Here is an 18,844-nt window from a genome sequence, read left to right as displayed (position 1 = left end):
TCACAGATTTCTGTTTCTACATACAGATCCAGAATGGATAAATAAAATTATATTGAACTGTACACTTTAGAACTGTACCTTTCACAGCAATAAGTTATAGCTGAGTAAAAGAGTAAATAAAAGGAAATTTAAGTTCCCCAATTAAGAAGCAGTGCTTTGCAGAAATGGGAGCAGGTGCATATTCTCACACATTAATTTATCTACTTTTCTAAAAGGAAGACTATCAGAGAATCACATTATTTTTTTTAAGCCAGTATTATCCAGGCATTTTGAGAAAAGCAACTCAACTGATTAAGAGGCAATTTTTTAAACATGCACCTGAAATGAGACCAGGAGCCTTTGCGCCAAGTTATCTTCAGCCTTAAGGCTGAGTTTCCTGGCACTTGTTTAGCAGATTTTATAGCTTCCACCTCAGTGTAGAAACAAAAATAAAACTGCACATTTCCAAGAAAAACAAAAGAAATTAGTTTCTAAGTCTCCAGACTACTAAATAAAAGCATTCATAGGAACCACACACAGTGCAATGAGCTAGAATTGAAAAACAGATTCAGCCTGCCAGCATTCTGAGTATTCAATAATAGCAATGGTCACCTGGGGCGGCGGAAATAACATGGTAACGATATTTTGAGAGGTTCCTGGAATCAAAACACAGGTCAGATTTTTCCCCTTTCCTTTTGTTTTCAGGAGAAAATTAGTTATTCTCCTAGGGATCGGGGATAGTTATGTTCTCAGACTGTAATGCCAAGCATGCTGCTGCTGCTGCTGCTAAGTCGCTTCAGTCGTGTCTGACTCTGTGCGACCCCGTAGACGGCAGCCCACTGAGCTCCCCCGTCCCTGGGATTCTCCAGGCAAGAACACTGGAGTGGGTTGCCATTTCCTTCTCCAATGCATGAAAGTGAAAAGTGAAAGCGAAGTCTCTCAGTCGTATCCGACACTTCGCGACTTGATGGACCACAGCCTTCCAGGCTCCTCCGTCCACGGGATTTTCCAGGCAAGAGTCCTGGAGTGGGTTGCCATTGCCTTCTCCAAATGCCAAGCATAGTCTATTTCTTTTCACATCTACTGAAACTAGTTACAGTGAGAAATCATTTTGTGTTATTAATTTTAAGCCAAATGTGGGAGCAAGTTTGGCTGTCTGGAAAGGGAAGAGCCCAGGGCTCAGGGGACAGATCTAGGTAAAGACAAAAGCACCTATTATTTCGTGAGTGGGGATGAGATCTATCTGGAAGCATGAGAGTATAAAGCAGGTAGTAAAGTTAATGGAAGAACAAAGACATTTTGATATTTGCCTTGTCATATTCAACTGTATAAATGTGATCACAAAGGATAATAGCAGTTCTCTGTAGTTTAGAATTTGATACAAATCTTTAAAGATGCAGAATTTTTAAAAAGGCATCTAGCAAAGTCAGCTACTACAAATGAATAGGGAAATACAGTGGTTGGCTTTAAAGCCTTTTTGCAGTTTTGGTACTGTGCATCAAAAACCAAAATTATGGAGCAAAATAAACTATTTGTGTGGATCCTTGATAGGACACAATGAAGACTGCTCATCTTTCACTGATTTATTCCAAGAAACTCAAGTCTCCAACACAGCCTAGTAAGACACTTCTAACTGTGGTTATTTGGGAGATGGCTAAGATGAATTTGTAAAATATCTAAACTGTAGAATTGAAAAAATAAACACAGTTGAATTCAGATATAGCTCATGATCTAAAATTGAAAAGTATTGGCAAATTGAAACCCTTAGGGACTTGCTTTAATGAACAGAAAAGTCATTTGTGATTAGCATAGCTATTCTTGGTAACCAACTCAGCTATATACATCAAATTTGATTAATCATACATTTTCTTATGACTTCTAGCTCCATGGATACTGTGAAGATTACAAGTTCACAAACTGAGAGATTCACTCAAGACAGATACACTTCTAATCTGTTTTATAAGGATTTGAGTTTTGCTACTGAGAAAGTAGCTTTTAAGTTTTGAAACTTCCCCCTCCCCATACTAGTAAGTTTACGAAGTGAAAACAGGCATTGTAACCGATTCTGACTACTAATGCCACTGAAAACGTTCCATTAAGGACAAAAATGAAGCTCTCAGTACAGTATCAGTTATAGTCACAGAGCCATTTAAAACTACCTAGTCTTTTCCTGGCCCTCCTGAGACAAAATCAGCTGCTCTCTATGCTTTTTTTCCCGTTTAGCAGAGCACCTATCAACCTGCATTATATTTCCTAGTATTTGCCCCTCTACTACTAGACTGGGCTTCTCAGATGCTGGGAGTGGTAAAGAACCTGCCTGCCAATACAGGAGACTTAAGGGATGTAGGTCTGATTCTCTGGTTGTGAAGATCCCCTGCAGTAGGGAATGGCAACCCACTCTAGATTCTTGCCTAGGAAATCCCATGGACAGAGGAGCCTGGTGGGCTACAATCCTTGTGGTCACAAAGAGTTGGACACAACTGAAGTGATTTAGCATGCATGCACTACTGTAAACTCTATGAAGGTAAGAAGTGTATTTACACACTCATGGTATCACACTTTAATATATACGTATACTTTTATATTATATAATACATTATATTAATTATACAGATTATACCAACTATACTAATACAGATTATATATTAATATTTTAATATACACTGAAGTATGACATATAAATAAATATAAACATATGTATACACACACACACATATGCGTATAACTTGTGCCATGCCGTGATAAGTCGTTTCAGTTGTGTCTGACTGTGACCCCACGGACTGTAGCCCACTAGGCTCCTCTGTCTATGGGATTCTCTAGGCAAGAATATTTATCAACTGTAATCAATTATTCTGGGTATGAATATTCTCTCATAAGATGCTCAGTTCTCTGCCTGTAATAATTCCCATTTGTCTGTCTCCCTAACTAGTAACCTAACATATATGGTTGAATGAATGCCCAAAGCCTAGTAGATCCCTGGCAAACTCAAATAATTGGGTAGATTAATGAATTAGTTTTCTAAAGCAGACAAAACTTACCTATTTCCCAGAGCTGACCGGGTGTTCATCAAGTTCCCAGATGATAAGAACCATTCTAAGGTGGACAAATGAACCACTCTATTGCAAAGCTGATTTGGGACACCTGAGCATTAGACATTCTCATCTGGGGGTTCTCAACTCTAACCACCCTATGAAGGTGCTTCTAAAAAATTACACACCCACATTCCTTGACTGAAGAATGTACTAAGAGGGCACCTAATATCCTTTGTTAACTAGGAAAATTATAAAGAAAACAAGCAGAGAGACAGAAGAACACCTACTGGAGTCTTCAGATCAGCTGATTCTGTACCAATGGAAACAGAAGTCTGCCTTCATATTCCCCCAAACAAATTCTAAATTGAAAAGGTAGCAGATAAAAGAACAACATCGACACAAAGACTATACAAATTCTTAAATTATTTTAGCTAACAATCCATTATACAGTGCAACAAATGTGGTGTCTAAATATATCATTATCATTACTGACTGGCTGTTAAATAACCATTAAAAAGAGAGCCATCTTGTCCATTGACAAATGAGTGGATAAAGCAGCTGTGGTACATATACACAATGGAATATTACTCAGCCATAAAAAGGAATACATTTGAGTCTGTTCTAATGAGGTGGATGAACCTAGAGCCTATTATACAGAGTGAAGTTAAGTCAGAAAGAAAAACAACAATGTCATATACGAACGCATATTTATGGACTCTAGAAAGATGGGACTGATGAACCTATTTGCAGGGCAGCAGTGGAGACACAGACATAGAAAACAGACTTGTGGACACAGTGCAGGGAAGGGGAGGGCGGGACGAACGGAGAGAGTACCATGGAAACATACACATCACCATATGTAAAAGTGACAGCCAGTGGGAGTGTGCTGTGTGACTCAGGGAGCTCAGACCAGTGCTCTGTGACATCCTAAGAGGGGTGGGATGGGATGGGAGGTGGGAGGGAGATCCAAGAGGGTGGGGACAAATGTATATATACCTATGGCTGATTTATGCTTCCCTGGTAGCTCAGACGGTGAAGAACCCGCCTGCAATGTGGGCGACATGGGTTTGATCCCTGGGTTGGGAAGAGCCTCTGGAGGAGGGCATGGCAACCCACTCCAGCATTCTTGCCTGGAGAATCCCCATGGACAGAGGAGCCTGGCGGGCTGCAGTCCACAGGGTTGCATAGAGTCGGACATGACTGAGTGACTCAACACAGCCCAGCACATGGCTGATTTATGTTGATGTATGGCAGAAACCAACACAATATTGTAAAGCAATTATCCTTCAATTAAAAATTAAAAAAATATATAAATACAAAAAAAAATTTGAAAAAGAATAGATACATGTATATATAACCGAATCACTTTGTTGCACACCTGAAACTAACACAACATTGGTAAGCAACTGTATTCCAATATAAAATAAAAAGTTTTTAAAAATAAATAGAATTAAAAAATAAAAGATACATTGAATAAAAAAAAAAAGAGCCATCTCATTTGTGACTTCAACTTAAAAATCCTCCACTGCACTCAATTATAGATCATGTATGCAAGCAAGAAAGGAGTTTAACTGGATTAAGAAATAATACCCACGGGTCCACTTAAACTGGGGACATATTTAGTAACTTTACAAAAACAACCAAAGCTTTAATTCCATATGCGCAACAATTTCTTGAGGCTTTTAATCAGTAGAACTCGGTTGAAGTGCTCTGTGTCATTAGCCTCCTGTCTCCATCAGCCACCTCCTTCCCTTTCGCAGTGCTGTTTTCCCTTGAGCATTCCGGAGTCCCTCAGCAGGGGGTTCCCCCCTCCCCACTGGGCCAATCCCAGTCCTAGAAGCCTCCTTCTCTTGGGGGCTGCCTGGCCAGAGAGGAAACAGTGTGCTGACCTGAGCTGATTAGAGATGATGACTTTCACTTCAATCCAAATGTTGATGTTGATTGTTAACACAATTTTCCACCCCTCACCAAATCTCCAGTGCTCCTAAATACATATATTTGGAAATGCACACTTGTCAATGTGAGTGTAACCATAAAGACAACAGGGTCTACGACCTCGGGCCACCTTTATTTCTACTTTTTGGTTCTGCAAACCTAAATTAGTACTGGAGTCCCCTACATGGGTTCTTAGTGTTTGTTTTAAAAAGAAGAGAAGTAGAGAAGCAGACAAGGAATATAAAAGGTCAGGACAGCTACATAAAAGCACCCGAAGAGGAATTCCACTTGTAAAATTCTTCCTGAGGCCTTTAATCACTCAATTCTTCCAGGCTGTTGTTCAGTTGCATCCAACTCTTTGCAACCCCATGGACTGCAGCACTCCAGGCTTCCCTGTCCTTTACTGTCTCCTGGGTTTGCTCAAACTCATGTCCATTGAGTCGGTGATACCATCCAGCCATCTCACCCTTCTCCTCCTGCCCTCAACTGTTCCCAGCATCAGGGTCTTTTCCAAAGATGTGACTCTTCACATTAGGTGACCAAAATATTAGAGTTTCAGCTTCAGCATCAGTCCTTCCAATGAATATTCACAGCTGATTTCCTTTAGGATTGACTGGTTTGATCTCCTTGCTGTTCAAGGGACTCTCAAGAGTCTTCTCCAGCAGCACAGTTTGAAAGCAACAATTCTTTGGCACTCAGCCTTCTTTATGGTCCAATTTTCACATCTGTACATGACTTCTGGAAAAACCATAGTTTCTTCCAGCACAGGCACCCAAATATTAGGTCCTTAAGAAACTCTTCCTTTGCCTCTATCATTCACAGTCCTCTTCTCCAACCAAGGAGGCGTCTACTCCACCTTTGCGTCCTTCCCTAGCCCCTAAGCCTGCAGGTTCTGCATCCCTCCTTTCATTCATGTGGTCAGAATACTACTTCCTTCAAAAGCCTACAGTTCACAATTGGTCTTCTCTAAGAAGCTTTTCTTCACTACCTCTGTTTCCAAACTCAAGTCCCTTCTTCCTCCACATGCTTTATAGGGCATCTGTGTTAAGTAAATTGGGATTTTTTTCTTTTTCATCATGTTTTGTGACTGATTCTCAATTTTCTTTTTATAGATATTGATAGTCACCTTGGCTATTTCATAACTCCACAGTGCAATATACTGTAAAAATAAGTCCTGTGTCCAGTATTAGATGAACGGATAAACAAGATGTGGTGTTTATATATATGTGGTATATATATACACACACATATATACATATAATGGAATATAATATATGTATTATATCATGATGTGATATGATATACTGTAATATATACCATCTATATAATATATAATGGAATACTACTCAGTCGTGAAAAAGTCACGTTGCCACTTGCAACAACATAAACAGACCTGGAGAGTGTTATGTTAAGTGAAATAAGTCAGACAAAAAAATACAAACACCTTATGATATCACTTAAATGTAGCATTTAAAATATGTTACAAATTAGTGAATACAACAAAAAAGCAGCAGACTCAGATATAGAGATGAAATTAGTGGTTACCAGTAGGGAGTAGAAAGGGAGAGGGGCAAGATAAGGGTAAGGGACCTCAAGATAAGGTCATTAAGAGATTCAAAGGGGATTAAGAGATTCAAACCATTACGTACAAGAAAAGCTATAAGGATATATTGTATAACACAGGATATATAGCCAATATTTTATTTATAAAGAGCATACCCTTTAAAAACTGAATCATTATATTGTACAGCTGTAACATATAATACCGTACAGCACCTATACTTCAATTAAAAAAACTTCTAAAGAATTAAGTTGCATGAAAATGTTATTTTAATAGGTTGAAATATCAAGTATTTGCAGTGTTAAGGTTTAACAATGATAGTCTTTCCTTCTAAAATTTCTATTAAGTTTCTCTCTAAACATTGAGAGGTTTGCGTTTTCTACATGTTGTTACTATTATAAAAAATATGTTGGGTAACTGAAATAACAATGAATTTTATAATGGCTTTTAAAATGTAGTAATAAAGGAGAACTCAGGGTGCATCACAAAATCCTGAACTTACCTTCTTCTGTAGGATTAAACCCACAGATGTCACAGATACAACGAACCCACTTATTCATTTCCTCCTCGCTGTCGGCTACCAAGTAGAAAATCCGGTCAATGGTGTTGATATCAAAAATGTAGCTGTTTTCAAACTCTTTTTTGTTAAAGGTCAGTCCAGCGTCAACTTGCTGACATAAATTTAAATCAATAATACGGATAGGCTTCTTGGCGTGATCATTTTTGTAATATTCCAAGACATCTGGGTCTCCAGTTAAACGGCCACTGCGTAACACAAACCATCTCCTCTTCCATGCCTAGGAACAAAACAAAAATATCCACCCAGTGTTAAGCTGAGAGAAGTTTTTCAGATGCACATTTGTCAAATCAAATTTACAAAATCACTGACTAGAGAAAGTCACATATGATGTTTTGCTTTCGTAGAATAATCTGCCATTCCTGCCAAGTTTACTGGTGTCTCCTCAATTAACTCAATAATGTGTGTGTATACACACTTATTATTCTCTATCATCTCATAAAGTATTAGAAGACATTGATTGATATTAGAAGACATTACACTGACTATCAAGTCAACAATTCAAGGAAGATTTAGTTTTCATTAAATAAAAAAAAGTACATGGTGCTGGAAAAACCGGATATCCACCTGCAAAAGAATTAAATCAGACCCTCACCTTATATTATACAGAGATTAACTCAAAATGGATCAAAAACCTAAATGTAAAAGCTAAAACTGTAAATCCCTTAGAAAAGCACAGAGGAGAAAGCTTCACAATGTTAGATTTGACAGTGATTACTTGAATATGACACCAAGAGCATAGGAAACAAAAGAAAACCAGATAAACTGGACTGCATCAAAATTTAAAACTTGTGTATTTTCACGGACATGATCAAAGGGTGAAAATGCAACTCACAGGATGGGAGAAAATACTTGCAAATCACATATCTGATAAGACATTAATAATGTCCAGAATATACACAGAACTGCTACAACTCAGTGGTAACAACAGAAATATACAACTCAGTTAAAGAAAGGGCAAAGGACTTTCATATTATACCTAAAGAAGCCTAGAAATTCTTTCACTATTACCCTCTTTAACGTCAACATTGAGCAAAAAAAAAAAAAAACAGAACCAGTTGTCTGAAAAGACGTGACTACATCAGTTTTTAAACCTAACATCTCTGCCCAGAGATGAAATGAAGCCTTACTCTTCTGTGAGGGTCTTCCTGAGTGGGCAGGCAGACCAAAAAGAGGCCCATTTTAGCAAGATTCAAGTTACCTACTAAGAGTCATTCTCTGCTCTAGACTGAACATACAAGGTCAGACCACCGGGAAGTGGAGGAACTGAGAAACGGCAACTTATGAACCCCGAGGGAATCAAATCTTCTTCACGGACATCGTCCGCTTCTGTCCATCTGAAGAACATGACGGGGCACCAGTCGCATCTCAGTCCCCTAGTTCTGGAAAGTGTGACGGGGCACCAGTCGCATCTCAGTCCCCTAGTTCTGGAAAGTGTAACAAGACACAGCATGTCTCTCCCAGTGATAACTTGTGGGTGCTGATAGCTTTATGCTTGTGGAGTGTTCAGAAATCTTCTTCAGAGCAGTATATGAGTTTGGTGCTCTACCTACAGCCTATTCAGGCTTCTCAGGTGGTGCAGTAGTAAAGAATATGCCTGTGAGTACAGGAGACATGGGTGCGATCCCTGGGTCAGGAAGATCCCCTGGAGAAGGAAATGGCAACCCGCTACAGCATTCTTGCCTGGAAAATTCCTTGGACAGAGGAGCCTGGTGAGCTACAGTCCATGGGGTCGCAGAGAATCAGACATGACTGAGCAACTGAGTGCACACACAAATACACACATGCGCGTGCACACACACACAACAGTCTAACCAGACAGAATGTTCATGACGTTGGTACTATAATGTAGGCCAATCCCCCTTCCCCAAATATTATTTGTTTCTTCTTTATTTTAAAAAATCTACAAAATGTATAATCACTGAAAGGAATACTAGCAGTGACATGATAGGGTCTCTCTCTCTATATTTTTTCTTTTGCAGAACTTGGCATCTGTAACACAAAAGGGATGGCAGTATCTACTAAAAACTGCTTTATTTTATCCTGAAAAATACATGTAAACCGTGAGGAGGACTAACTAAAATCCACATAAACTTCTCCAATAGATGTTTAGTCAGCCTCCATAATGACCACCTTTTTAAATAAATTCTGACATGAGTTAATTTTCACTTGTAGTTCATTGATGGAGTCACAGCTAGGAAGCTGTGACAATTCTCTGAGGCAGAGAAAATGAAAATTAAGGGACTGGAATGGTGCAAAAACTAGTTCATTTGGTATATAATAATTTGGACAACTGTACTGATAACTGAATTAACTAGGGTGATAACTTCAGGTTTAACATTTTAAAAGATTATTTAAATTGAATTCACCCAAGAAAATTTAGATATATTAAGAACTAAATCAATGATAAGTTATTGATTATACTATAAATGATATGCTAGGTACTTGTGTGAAGCAACAATAGGAAATTCATGATTTCTTCTCTCAAAGAATCTACTGACTATGATGAAAACACTCGTCATACCCGCAAATATTTGAGAATATAGCAATCCTAGTGAAATATATGCAGGACTACAGACAGAGGAGCCTGGCGGGCTACAGTTCAAGTGGTTGCAAAAGAGTTGGACCCCATGACTTAGCGACTCAATAACAACAAACTGTCAAATGGACAGGTATTCCTTCATGGAAAAACTTATGCAATCCTTTAATAAGCAGATCAAGATCAAGGATCAAGCAGAAAAATCACAAAGACCTAAAATACTATATATGTACTTCTTTAATATCATCAAGATTTTTAAAAATATGTATTTGGCTGCACTGGGTCTTAGCTGCGTCATACAGGATCTTTAGTTGTGGAGCACAGACTCTCTAGTGCGGTGTACAGGGTGAGTTGCTCTGTGGCATGTGGGATGTTAGTTCTCTGCCCAGGAATTGAACTTGTGTCCCCTGTATTGCAAGGTGGATTCTTAACCTCTGGACCACCAGGGAAGACCCTATCATCAAGATTTTAAATTAATTTCTCAGTCTGACTGCAGCTCAAAGTTAAAAGCAAATGATTCGTGTCCAGAAGAAGGCAGTGTTGGAGTTCTACAGATGCTTGAGATAATACTGAAAAGTTATAAGTGTTAAATTCACATGAATTTTGCACTGGATTCTGGATTATAAAAATCCATTCATAAATCCATATATTTCAAAATAAATAAATATCATCTCTTAGTAAAAATCATGCCCTCATGGATACCTCCTTATCAAGTAGTAAGCTTTAAAAAGGAATAGACAAGAAAAAGGAAACCAGTATTATGTCACTTATCCAGGGCCATCAAGGAATCATATCTTTTTGTAAGTGATTTCTCCAGATGGTGAAAGTTCTGTCTTTAAATACAGAAATGACTTTCTAAAACTTTAATGTGGTTGGTGCAAGGAAATCTTTCGAAAATGCCTTACTACATAATTCATTGAACATAATTCATGCATCCTCCAATGACTCAGACTAAATATTACAGGCATCATTTCTATCCTGTACTTCAGTGCAGCTCTCAGGTTGAAAGATGTATGCAGGTTTGTGTGTTATTTGCTCAGTCGTGTCCAACTCTTTGCGACCCCATGGACTTAGCCCGTTGGACTCCTCTGTCAATGGAATTCTCCAGGCAAGAACACTGGAGTGGGTTGCCATTCTCTTCTCCAGGAGATCTTCCCGACCCAAAGATTGAACCTGGGTCTCCTGCATTGCAAGCAGATTCTTTACCATCGGAGCCACCAGGGAAGCCAGTATGCAAGGTTATCTGCTCCTATACTAAATGCTACCATATTGTTGTGCTTGTATAGTCCATTTCTAAATTCTTAAATACAGTCATTTTTTTTTCTCTTAAGTTTAATCAGCTGTCCCTTCTCCTGCTAATCATATGATTTATAGGATGTCAAATTGTCTCCTCTCTTGGGGACTTTGCACATGCTGCTTCCTAAGTCCAGAATGTTCCTTCCTCTCTTTGCCAGGCAGACTCTGATCTTTAGGTTTCTCTTTCTTGACCACCCTGAACCCATCACTCCCCAGTGTAGAGTAGAGCATAATTTTAGGGATCTCATCACTTAGCTATGTAGTGATTTTTATAATTCTGTGATCCAATTTTTCTTTGTATTTATTTATTTAGTATCTAACTCCCCAGGCAGACTGTAAAGTCTGAGTAGACAGTGACCATGTCTATTTTATTTGCCATCACATACTCAATGCACAGCCCAGGGCCACATACTTAGGAACTATTTATACAATAAACAGAATTCCCATAAGACTGTGAAGTCGTCACAATTTTCACACTATTAGATTAGATATATGGGCCACCCTGAATAGAAAGGCATGCTTTCAAAACCTCTTCCACCTGAGAAAAAAAGCTCCAATGCCAAATGCATACATAATAAAGTAGACACAGCTGAGCTTTGCCAAAACACACGCACAAAATGCCCTGGGAAAATGACAAAAAGAGAAGAATGCAACATGTCCCTTTGCTACAGTTCACGTGTCACTCTTGGTCATCAGTTGGCTGTAGCTCCCCCATCCGTTTCTATGTTTCCCTCTTGAAATGATACTGTTAACACATAAAAGGCCTTTGGAAAGTAAAATAAACAGCCAAGAAACGAGCAGCAATGAATCAATCGTGGGGCACTGGGCAGACTGGGCTAGCGATTGCAGAGGCCGAGAAGACATTATCTAAGAGATGAACCCTTGCAGCAGGAAATTACAACATGAAAACACAGAATTTAGCCAAGCAGCACCTGCCACTTATTTATTTATTTTTAACATGGTCCAAATGTGAATGTTTGTCTCAGTCACAAAATGAGTCACTCTCACTGAATCTGGCACAGATTAAACTGGAAAACAAAAGCAATTACATAAACTACACACTTTAATAAGGCAGATACAAAGGTTCTCTGGATTAGGGTACAAAGCACAATTTAGCCACAGAATAAAGCTTGATGCTCAACAAGAGAACTGACATCAGCACCCTTGCTAATCACAGCACAAAAGCTTCTCTATGTTTTGTCTGAGCACAAAATGGGTCCACATAAATCAGTCTTTGTTATCTGAAAATATCTGGGATTCTTAAAGTTTGCCCTATTTTTATCCTTGCTGCCTTGGTAGCCCCAGAGAAAGCTGTACATTGCCTTACCAATTCTACACTGCAGTAATGGACAAAAAAGGACACAATTTTCAGGAAACACTCGAAGCCATTTTAAACAAAATATATGTGAAAAATCATTTTACCCACTGGCTAATGAGCAGGTGTGGTTAAGAGAGCTATGCAAACATTTATTTTGTTGTCATTTCCTACATGCAACAGTCAGCAACCTGAAGTTGAATAAATGATGTGTTAAAATAAGATTGCATCAGCAGGTCTGCATTTTAAAGCAGCTTAAAAGCACCATAGTCTGATGCCAGTGTCCCATCTCAGGGTTTCAATATTAAATTTGGCTACTATATGAAAATCAAAAGAGACTACTAGCACAGAGAGTGCACAGATCCCAATGGACATATATTTACATCAGACGGTGAAACTAAATATCTACAATGCTTAGAGTATTTGCATTGCTTTTACCCATCCCCCACATTTGGTGACTGCCTACTGCCTGCAGGATAAGCCAAACTCTCTCTGGCAGGTACACGGGGCTCTCCCAGCTTTTGCTATCTCTCCAGCCCCACTTTTTGCTGCTCTTTCAACTGCACTGGAAATACATGCCGGTCCCTTAATACTCTGCTTCTGTACTGCCTCTGGCTCTGATACACTCTGACCCTTTGCACATAATCCATTCCTAGATTTAGCTCAGACATCGGGAAACGACCCCTGAATGGCCCCCTCCAAGCTCTCCGTTTCCCCCTCATTTCCAGTTACAGAGTTTGACATCCCTACCAGTGACCTTCTTGAGGGTTGGAGCCATGTCTTTTCACCTTTCATCTTCTCCTAGTCCCAGGGAGGTGCTCAGGCAATGCTGAATATGTCAAAGGAGACACGGATAAAAACACGGAAGTTCTCACACTGTCTATGCATTATAGGGATACTGACATGACTGCAATCTTCCCAGACCATTTGCAACTGGGCTGAGAAGAATTATTCAGGAAAGATAGAGGTGCATAAACCATAAATTCATCTGTTTTAAAACTCTACAGCTATGAGAGGTTTTGTGGTTTTTTTGGCCACACCATACAGCATGTGGGATCTTAGTTCCCTGACCAGGGATCGAACCAACAGCCTCTGCATTGGAAGTGTAAAGTCTTAACCACTGCACCAAAAGGGAAGACTCAGGATAGGGCATTTCAAATGCTCACCAGGTGATTCAAATGTGCCCAGGCAGAATTAGGCTGGTTTTTGAAACAGAATTAAGCCAACAAACAAGTATAGAGGTTCTTTTAAGATTTTATCTAATTTCTTCTTTTCTCAAGCCTTCTGCTGCCACCAAAGCAGTTTATCTGTTCTCTCCTCGTTTCTGTCCACAGTATTTACCCCACTGGAGAGTATATTTGAACTCCTTTCTACTATTGGAAACCTAACCATTCTTCAAAGTTCTGTTCAAATCTTTCCCTTGTCTCGCCACACCTGCTCTCTGGAGTCTTGGCCAAAGTCTTCTGCATGGCTACGGACAGCTTAGAACCATCTGTTATCTTGTCATTTTCACTGGTGGCTCAGACGATCAAGAATCTGCCTGCAATGCAGGAGACCTGAGTTCGATCCCTGGGTCAGAAAGATCCTCCAAAGGAGGAAATGGCAACCCACTCCAGTATGCTTGCCTGGAGAGTCCCATGGACACAGGAGCCTGGTGGGCTACAGTTATCTAAGTACATTTCCAAATGTTCCAAATACTCATGAATTATTTTCCCAACCTGACATCCAGTTCTTTGAAAGCTGAGACCATTCCTTAAATTTTTTTGTGTCTGCTGCAGAGAGCTACCTCCTTTTAAACGAAAAGACCTCAGGGAGAGAAAAAAAGAAGTCCACTGTTGTTATTAGGGTTGCCCAAACTCCCTTCACAGGTGGGTGTACAAAACCATACTCATTATACATCAAAACAATACTTACCCTCCCTGCCTCTCCAGCCAACACACACATTTTGTTGTTTTCAGTCTAACACATCCTCTTTCTCTCACCCAACAACCCTACTCTGTCTTCAAGAGTTAGCTTAAGACCTCTTCTTTGCAGCTTCCCTCAGCTTGCTCTGAGTTAAGGCACCTAACCTACTTGCTCCTGCTTCTCTGACCTCTCAGCACACAGATCCTAGGTAGTATGTTCCCTTCGGGTGGTTCAGAAAGACCTTTAATGACTCCATCCAGGTCTGCAGGTCTGTCATAGTCGCTGAATCCTCAACTTGACCTTGACCAGACAAGCTGAAGAATAGCACGTTCTATATTCTTGAGTCAACCGCCCTTCCATCATGAAACATCACCACTGTAATTTTACTAACCCACTATTATCCTAGGAAATTGGTGGAAAAAAAGAGTGGAACTTTCTTATTCTGAAATCTCTTAAAAGGTATTTCATGACTGAAATTTAAGAAGAGAAGGTCACAACTGTGAATTCAAAATTTATGTATAATCTTAGAAATCTGTAACATGTTAACAAAGATAGGTGTTTCACTAAATGAAAGTGCTATTTTTTAATAAGGGAGGTTTTAATCTAAACTTCACCAGCAGGGTAATAATTAAATTTAAATAAATTTTGAAATACAGAGACAATAATAAATTGATGCAAAACATTTAAAAAGTGAGACAAATCTGTATATATGAAAAATGCATACACGCTCAGTTGCTAAGTTTTGTCCAAGTCTCGTGACCCCATGGACTGTAGCCCGCCAGGCTCCTCTGTCCATGGGATTTTTCAGGCAAGAATATTGGAGTGGGCTACCATTTCCTTTTCTAGAGGATCTTTCCAACCCAGGGATCGAACCTGCGTCTCTTGCAGGCGAATTCTTTATCACTGAGCCACCTGGAAAGCATATATATGAAAAATACTCACAAGACAATTGTTAAACTTAAAAAAAAAAAAGCTACAGAATTATACGATTCCATTTTGTCTGAAATGATTGTGTGTATGTATAAACTATGTTTAGAGAGCAGGTCTGGAAGGAGACACACCGGAAGTGTTAACTGTGGTCATTCCAGGAATAGGGTTGGGAGGGTCAGACCAGTTTCATATTTTTATTTTATATGATTTTGTGTCTGATTTTTTTTCAAGGACCTTCCATTCAGTACTGTTATAATTTTAAAAATATTACATGTTTTAAAAGCTTATGCTTCAAAATGCTCTAAAAAAGGATGCCTATTAATTAATATTTTAAAATCTAGGAATGATGTACACAAGACAAAAGAGCTTACATCTGTATGGAAATGCATATTCCTCTTCATATTCTGCAGTTAGTGAATAAATTTAGCCTTTCTTTTAAATATAGAATTCCAGGATACATCTGGAGAGACTGAGTCTTAGTCAGGAAACAGCTTAGACAAAGTATAACTACTTTGTTTTAAAAACTGGAATTTAGAGGGTTAAAAAAAAAAAGGCAAAGTTGGAAGCACTTAAAATAGAGAAACAAATTTCTTCTCCCAAAGTCTGGTGGTCTTAACATTCTTACAATTTTAATTTATTTGAAAAATCATGTCAGTAAATGGTCATATACTTAGATATTTAAATATCTAAAATAAGCACCTTGGGAATTACTTTTCCTATTAAAAACATTAACTTTCCATAATAATAATAATACAACTAGGGTAAATAAAATAAAGAAAAACAAATTAGCCACGAAGCAGGGACAAAAGAAAACCATTTGCTTTAAAATCCTTGAGTTGTTTTCCAGGAAGCACCATCTTTTCTCATAGAGCAAAATAAGGAAAAAACAGGCTCCGTGGAAGTTTCCACTCCATTGGCTCTGTCATTAAAATCATCTGTTCCAAACACACACAAGCCTAAAATTTCCTGTTTTCAAACCATTGTCACCATCTTCTAGCCTAGTGTTATCTGTGCTAACTTTAGCTTAGTAATATAAACAAAAGAATACACCAAAAATAATGCAAGACAATGCCTAGAGGTAGGCTAACAACTGTGCCACAAACTTCTTAAATAGGGGCTTACATACAGTGTCTGGACAAAAACAAATTAGCTAGACCTAAAGCAGGTTCATAATAGCAAAGCCTAACAAAAATAACAAATATCAAATTTAACTCAAACACTATGGTAGCTGGAAAAAAATTTCAGGGAATTTAAAATGATTAATGAAAGTGCATCTCATTTACTTGTTGAAGTCATTGCTAAACTGATGCCTACCTCAAAACTCTGGTTTAAGCCCTACATCAAAGGGATAAACAAGACAGCAATGACAAAAACTCCCTGATATTTTATATACACAAACTAGTTCTTATACCTTTTGGGATCATTAGATCGCTTTGCAAATCTCACAAAATCAATAGAACCTTTTCTTTAAAAAAGGCACATAAATAATATCGCACAGTTTCAGGGGTTTGCAGGACCCCTGGGGCACATGATAAGAATGCTTGAAATTGGACTTCCCTTTAATACTTCTTACTACAAAGAAGAGTTTGAGATAAGACTTTGGGCCCCAACGAGGCACATTCATTTCTAAAATTCCACAGGAAGGTAGGTCACCTCTCAATAGAGCATGGTGGGGCAGGTTGAATTCACTTGTGAAGACTAGTTCATCTCTCATCATATTTCCAAATGTGCGGGTTATAGGACACACTAACTCTGTGGGTTTCCAAGGCTTCCTCATCCTGACGAGGAGGGGGCTAAGAGGCAAGAGACTGGCTAAGAGTGGATCCGAGATAAGCTTGCAACATCCTGTGTGGCTGGGGATGAAGGCTTGGGGTGATTTTATAGTGAACCTGTACTGGGAAGAAAGACCACCTGCCTTAGGTTTCATTTCATCTCACCCTTTTCCTGTGACCAAGTACTCTGAGAGTCAGCGTGCTCACATCAGGGTGTGATCACAGGACGGTGGGTTCAGGGAGTCCACCTCAGCTTCAGGAATCAGCCTTCAGCCTGCCTTTGGCCTAGACGAAAGGTATTTGGGAGTCCTCTGCCATCTGATTAGCTGGAGATTTAGAACGGCAGCTGTAGTTACTTACACAGCGAGTGTGTACCTGGCTGTGTCTTTTGCATATCTCCCTAAGAACCCATGGAAGCAGAGGTAGCACAAATGCCCAGACAGATTCCTCCCAATTTAGCTGAAAACAGCAAAAGTACCATAAAGGGCTGTGAGCTTCCCACACATCCAGAGTCATCAAACCACTCATTTCACCTCTAGGAATCTCACTAAAGGCAATAATGCAAAAGACAGCTAAATACACAGGGCATCCAAGCACTCAGTACAATGTTGGTTATATGAGTAAATATTTGAAACAATCTAAATATGCAACAATAGGTAGGGTGACCAACCATTCCAGTTTCCCCAGGACCATCCCTATTTTACAAGTCAAAATTCCACGTCCTGGGAAACTCCTCAGTCCTAGGCAAACCAGGAAGCAAACTGGTGACAGTAGGAAATTGAGGAAATAAATTAAGATACGCTTCTATGAAGGAGGCTGACACAGTCATTAAAATGATGCCTTTGAATGGCATTTTAAAGACCCCCCTCCCCCATGGTTTGAAAAATTTCCAAACACTGAGAGAGCTTGGCCAGGAACTAATCTTTTCCATCTTGGATAACTGGAATCGGGTGTGAAGGGAAACAGGCAACCCCTTCCTGTCCATCAGCATCTTCTCTGGCTCTCTGTCACCTGCTCCAGGTACAGCTGACTGCTCCAGGGTATCCAGAGCACCTACGCAGATTTCTACTCGAGTATGCTTCTCCTGACTGTCATGAAGTCCTTTGAACAGCTGTTTCTTACTCAAGACCTTGTCTCATTTCTCTTCAATCTGAGTGCTTAGTAGAGGGCACAGCAGGCAAGGACGTGGTGCCTTAAAAGACAAGTGTGACAACTGTTACCTGAACAAATGAATGAATGAATCAGTGTCTCCTGGTGACCCTGAAGATGCTGTCTCTGTTCTTTACGAACCTAGTCTCTGTGTAAATTAACGCTATGCCAAACCAACCGTGGGTCTTATTGCTGTAAGAGTTCAGCCACAAATCCTGTCAAATCTCCTCTGCAAGGTTCAGTCAACAAAAAGTGAAAACTACTTAATCAAGGTATAAGTCAATAAGAAACCATATGGAACCATGCCAGTGTGCTACAATCCAGGAACCACAACTTCAGACAAGTCCCTACAGTATTTTGAGAAGTCTACGTATTTTAGTTATAAAACATTAATGTTAGTGTATTTAATTATATATACAACTATTCTCCTATATAGTCAACTTTGGGGTGTGTGTGTGTAATGACATCATTGTCTCTGAGGGCAGGATATAATAATATCATTAGGAGAATAAAGGCAACAAGCCACGTACTATGAAGAAGTACAGTGTCAATGGACATGTTTAAGTGAAGAATAAGATGTGAGAACTTTAAATTTTGTTGTTTCAGTGGTAGGAAATTGATATCACATCTGAAAATCACCATATTTTCTAGCACAGATACAAATTCTAAGTGCAGTTTTAGAGCAATGCTGTCCAACAGAACCTTCTGCCATGATGCAAATGGCTATGTTGACCATCACAGCAGCTACTAGTCACATGCAGCTACAGAGAACTTAAAACGTGTCTGGTGCAACTCAGGAGTGGATTTTCCAGTTCATTTAATTTAGCCACATGTGTGTAGCTGCTATCATTGGA

General features: G+C 39.2%; 1 protein-coding gene across 22 annotated transcripts in view; it reads right to left on the bottom strand.

Moving 5' to 3' along the window:
• GAB1 (GRB2 associated binding protein 1) overlaps positions 1 to 18,844 on the bottom strand; it is a 123,209-nt gene that overhangs the window by 29,603 nt on the left and 74,762 nt on the right. For all 22 annotated transcript variants that reach the window (XM_081543625.1, XM_081543617.1, XM_081543626.1 and 19 more), the window contains one exon: positions 7,010 to 7,304. In XM_081543625.1, coding sequence (XP_081399751.1) covers positions 7,010 to 7,067 — 58 coding nt within the window. In that variant the 5' untranslated portion in view covers positions 7,068 to 7,304. The remainder of the gene's footprint in view (positions 1 to 7,009; positions 7,305 to 18,844) is intronic.

The sequence above is a fragment of the Giraffa tippelskirchi genome, chromosome 11, assembly GCF_054371585.1.
Source record: "Giraffa tippelskirchi isolate mGirTip1 chromosome 11, T2T-mGirTip1v1.2.pri, whole genome shotgun sequence".
NCBI classification, from domain to species: Eukaryota; Metazoa; Chordata; class Mammalia; order Artiodactyla; family Giraffidae; genus Giraffa; species Giraffa tippelskirchi.
Note: the sequence above shows the minus strand (reverse complement) of the source record. Positions and strands in the feature narration are given on the sequence as shown.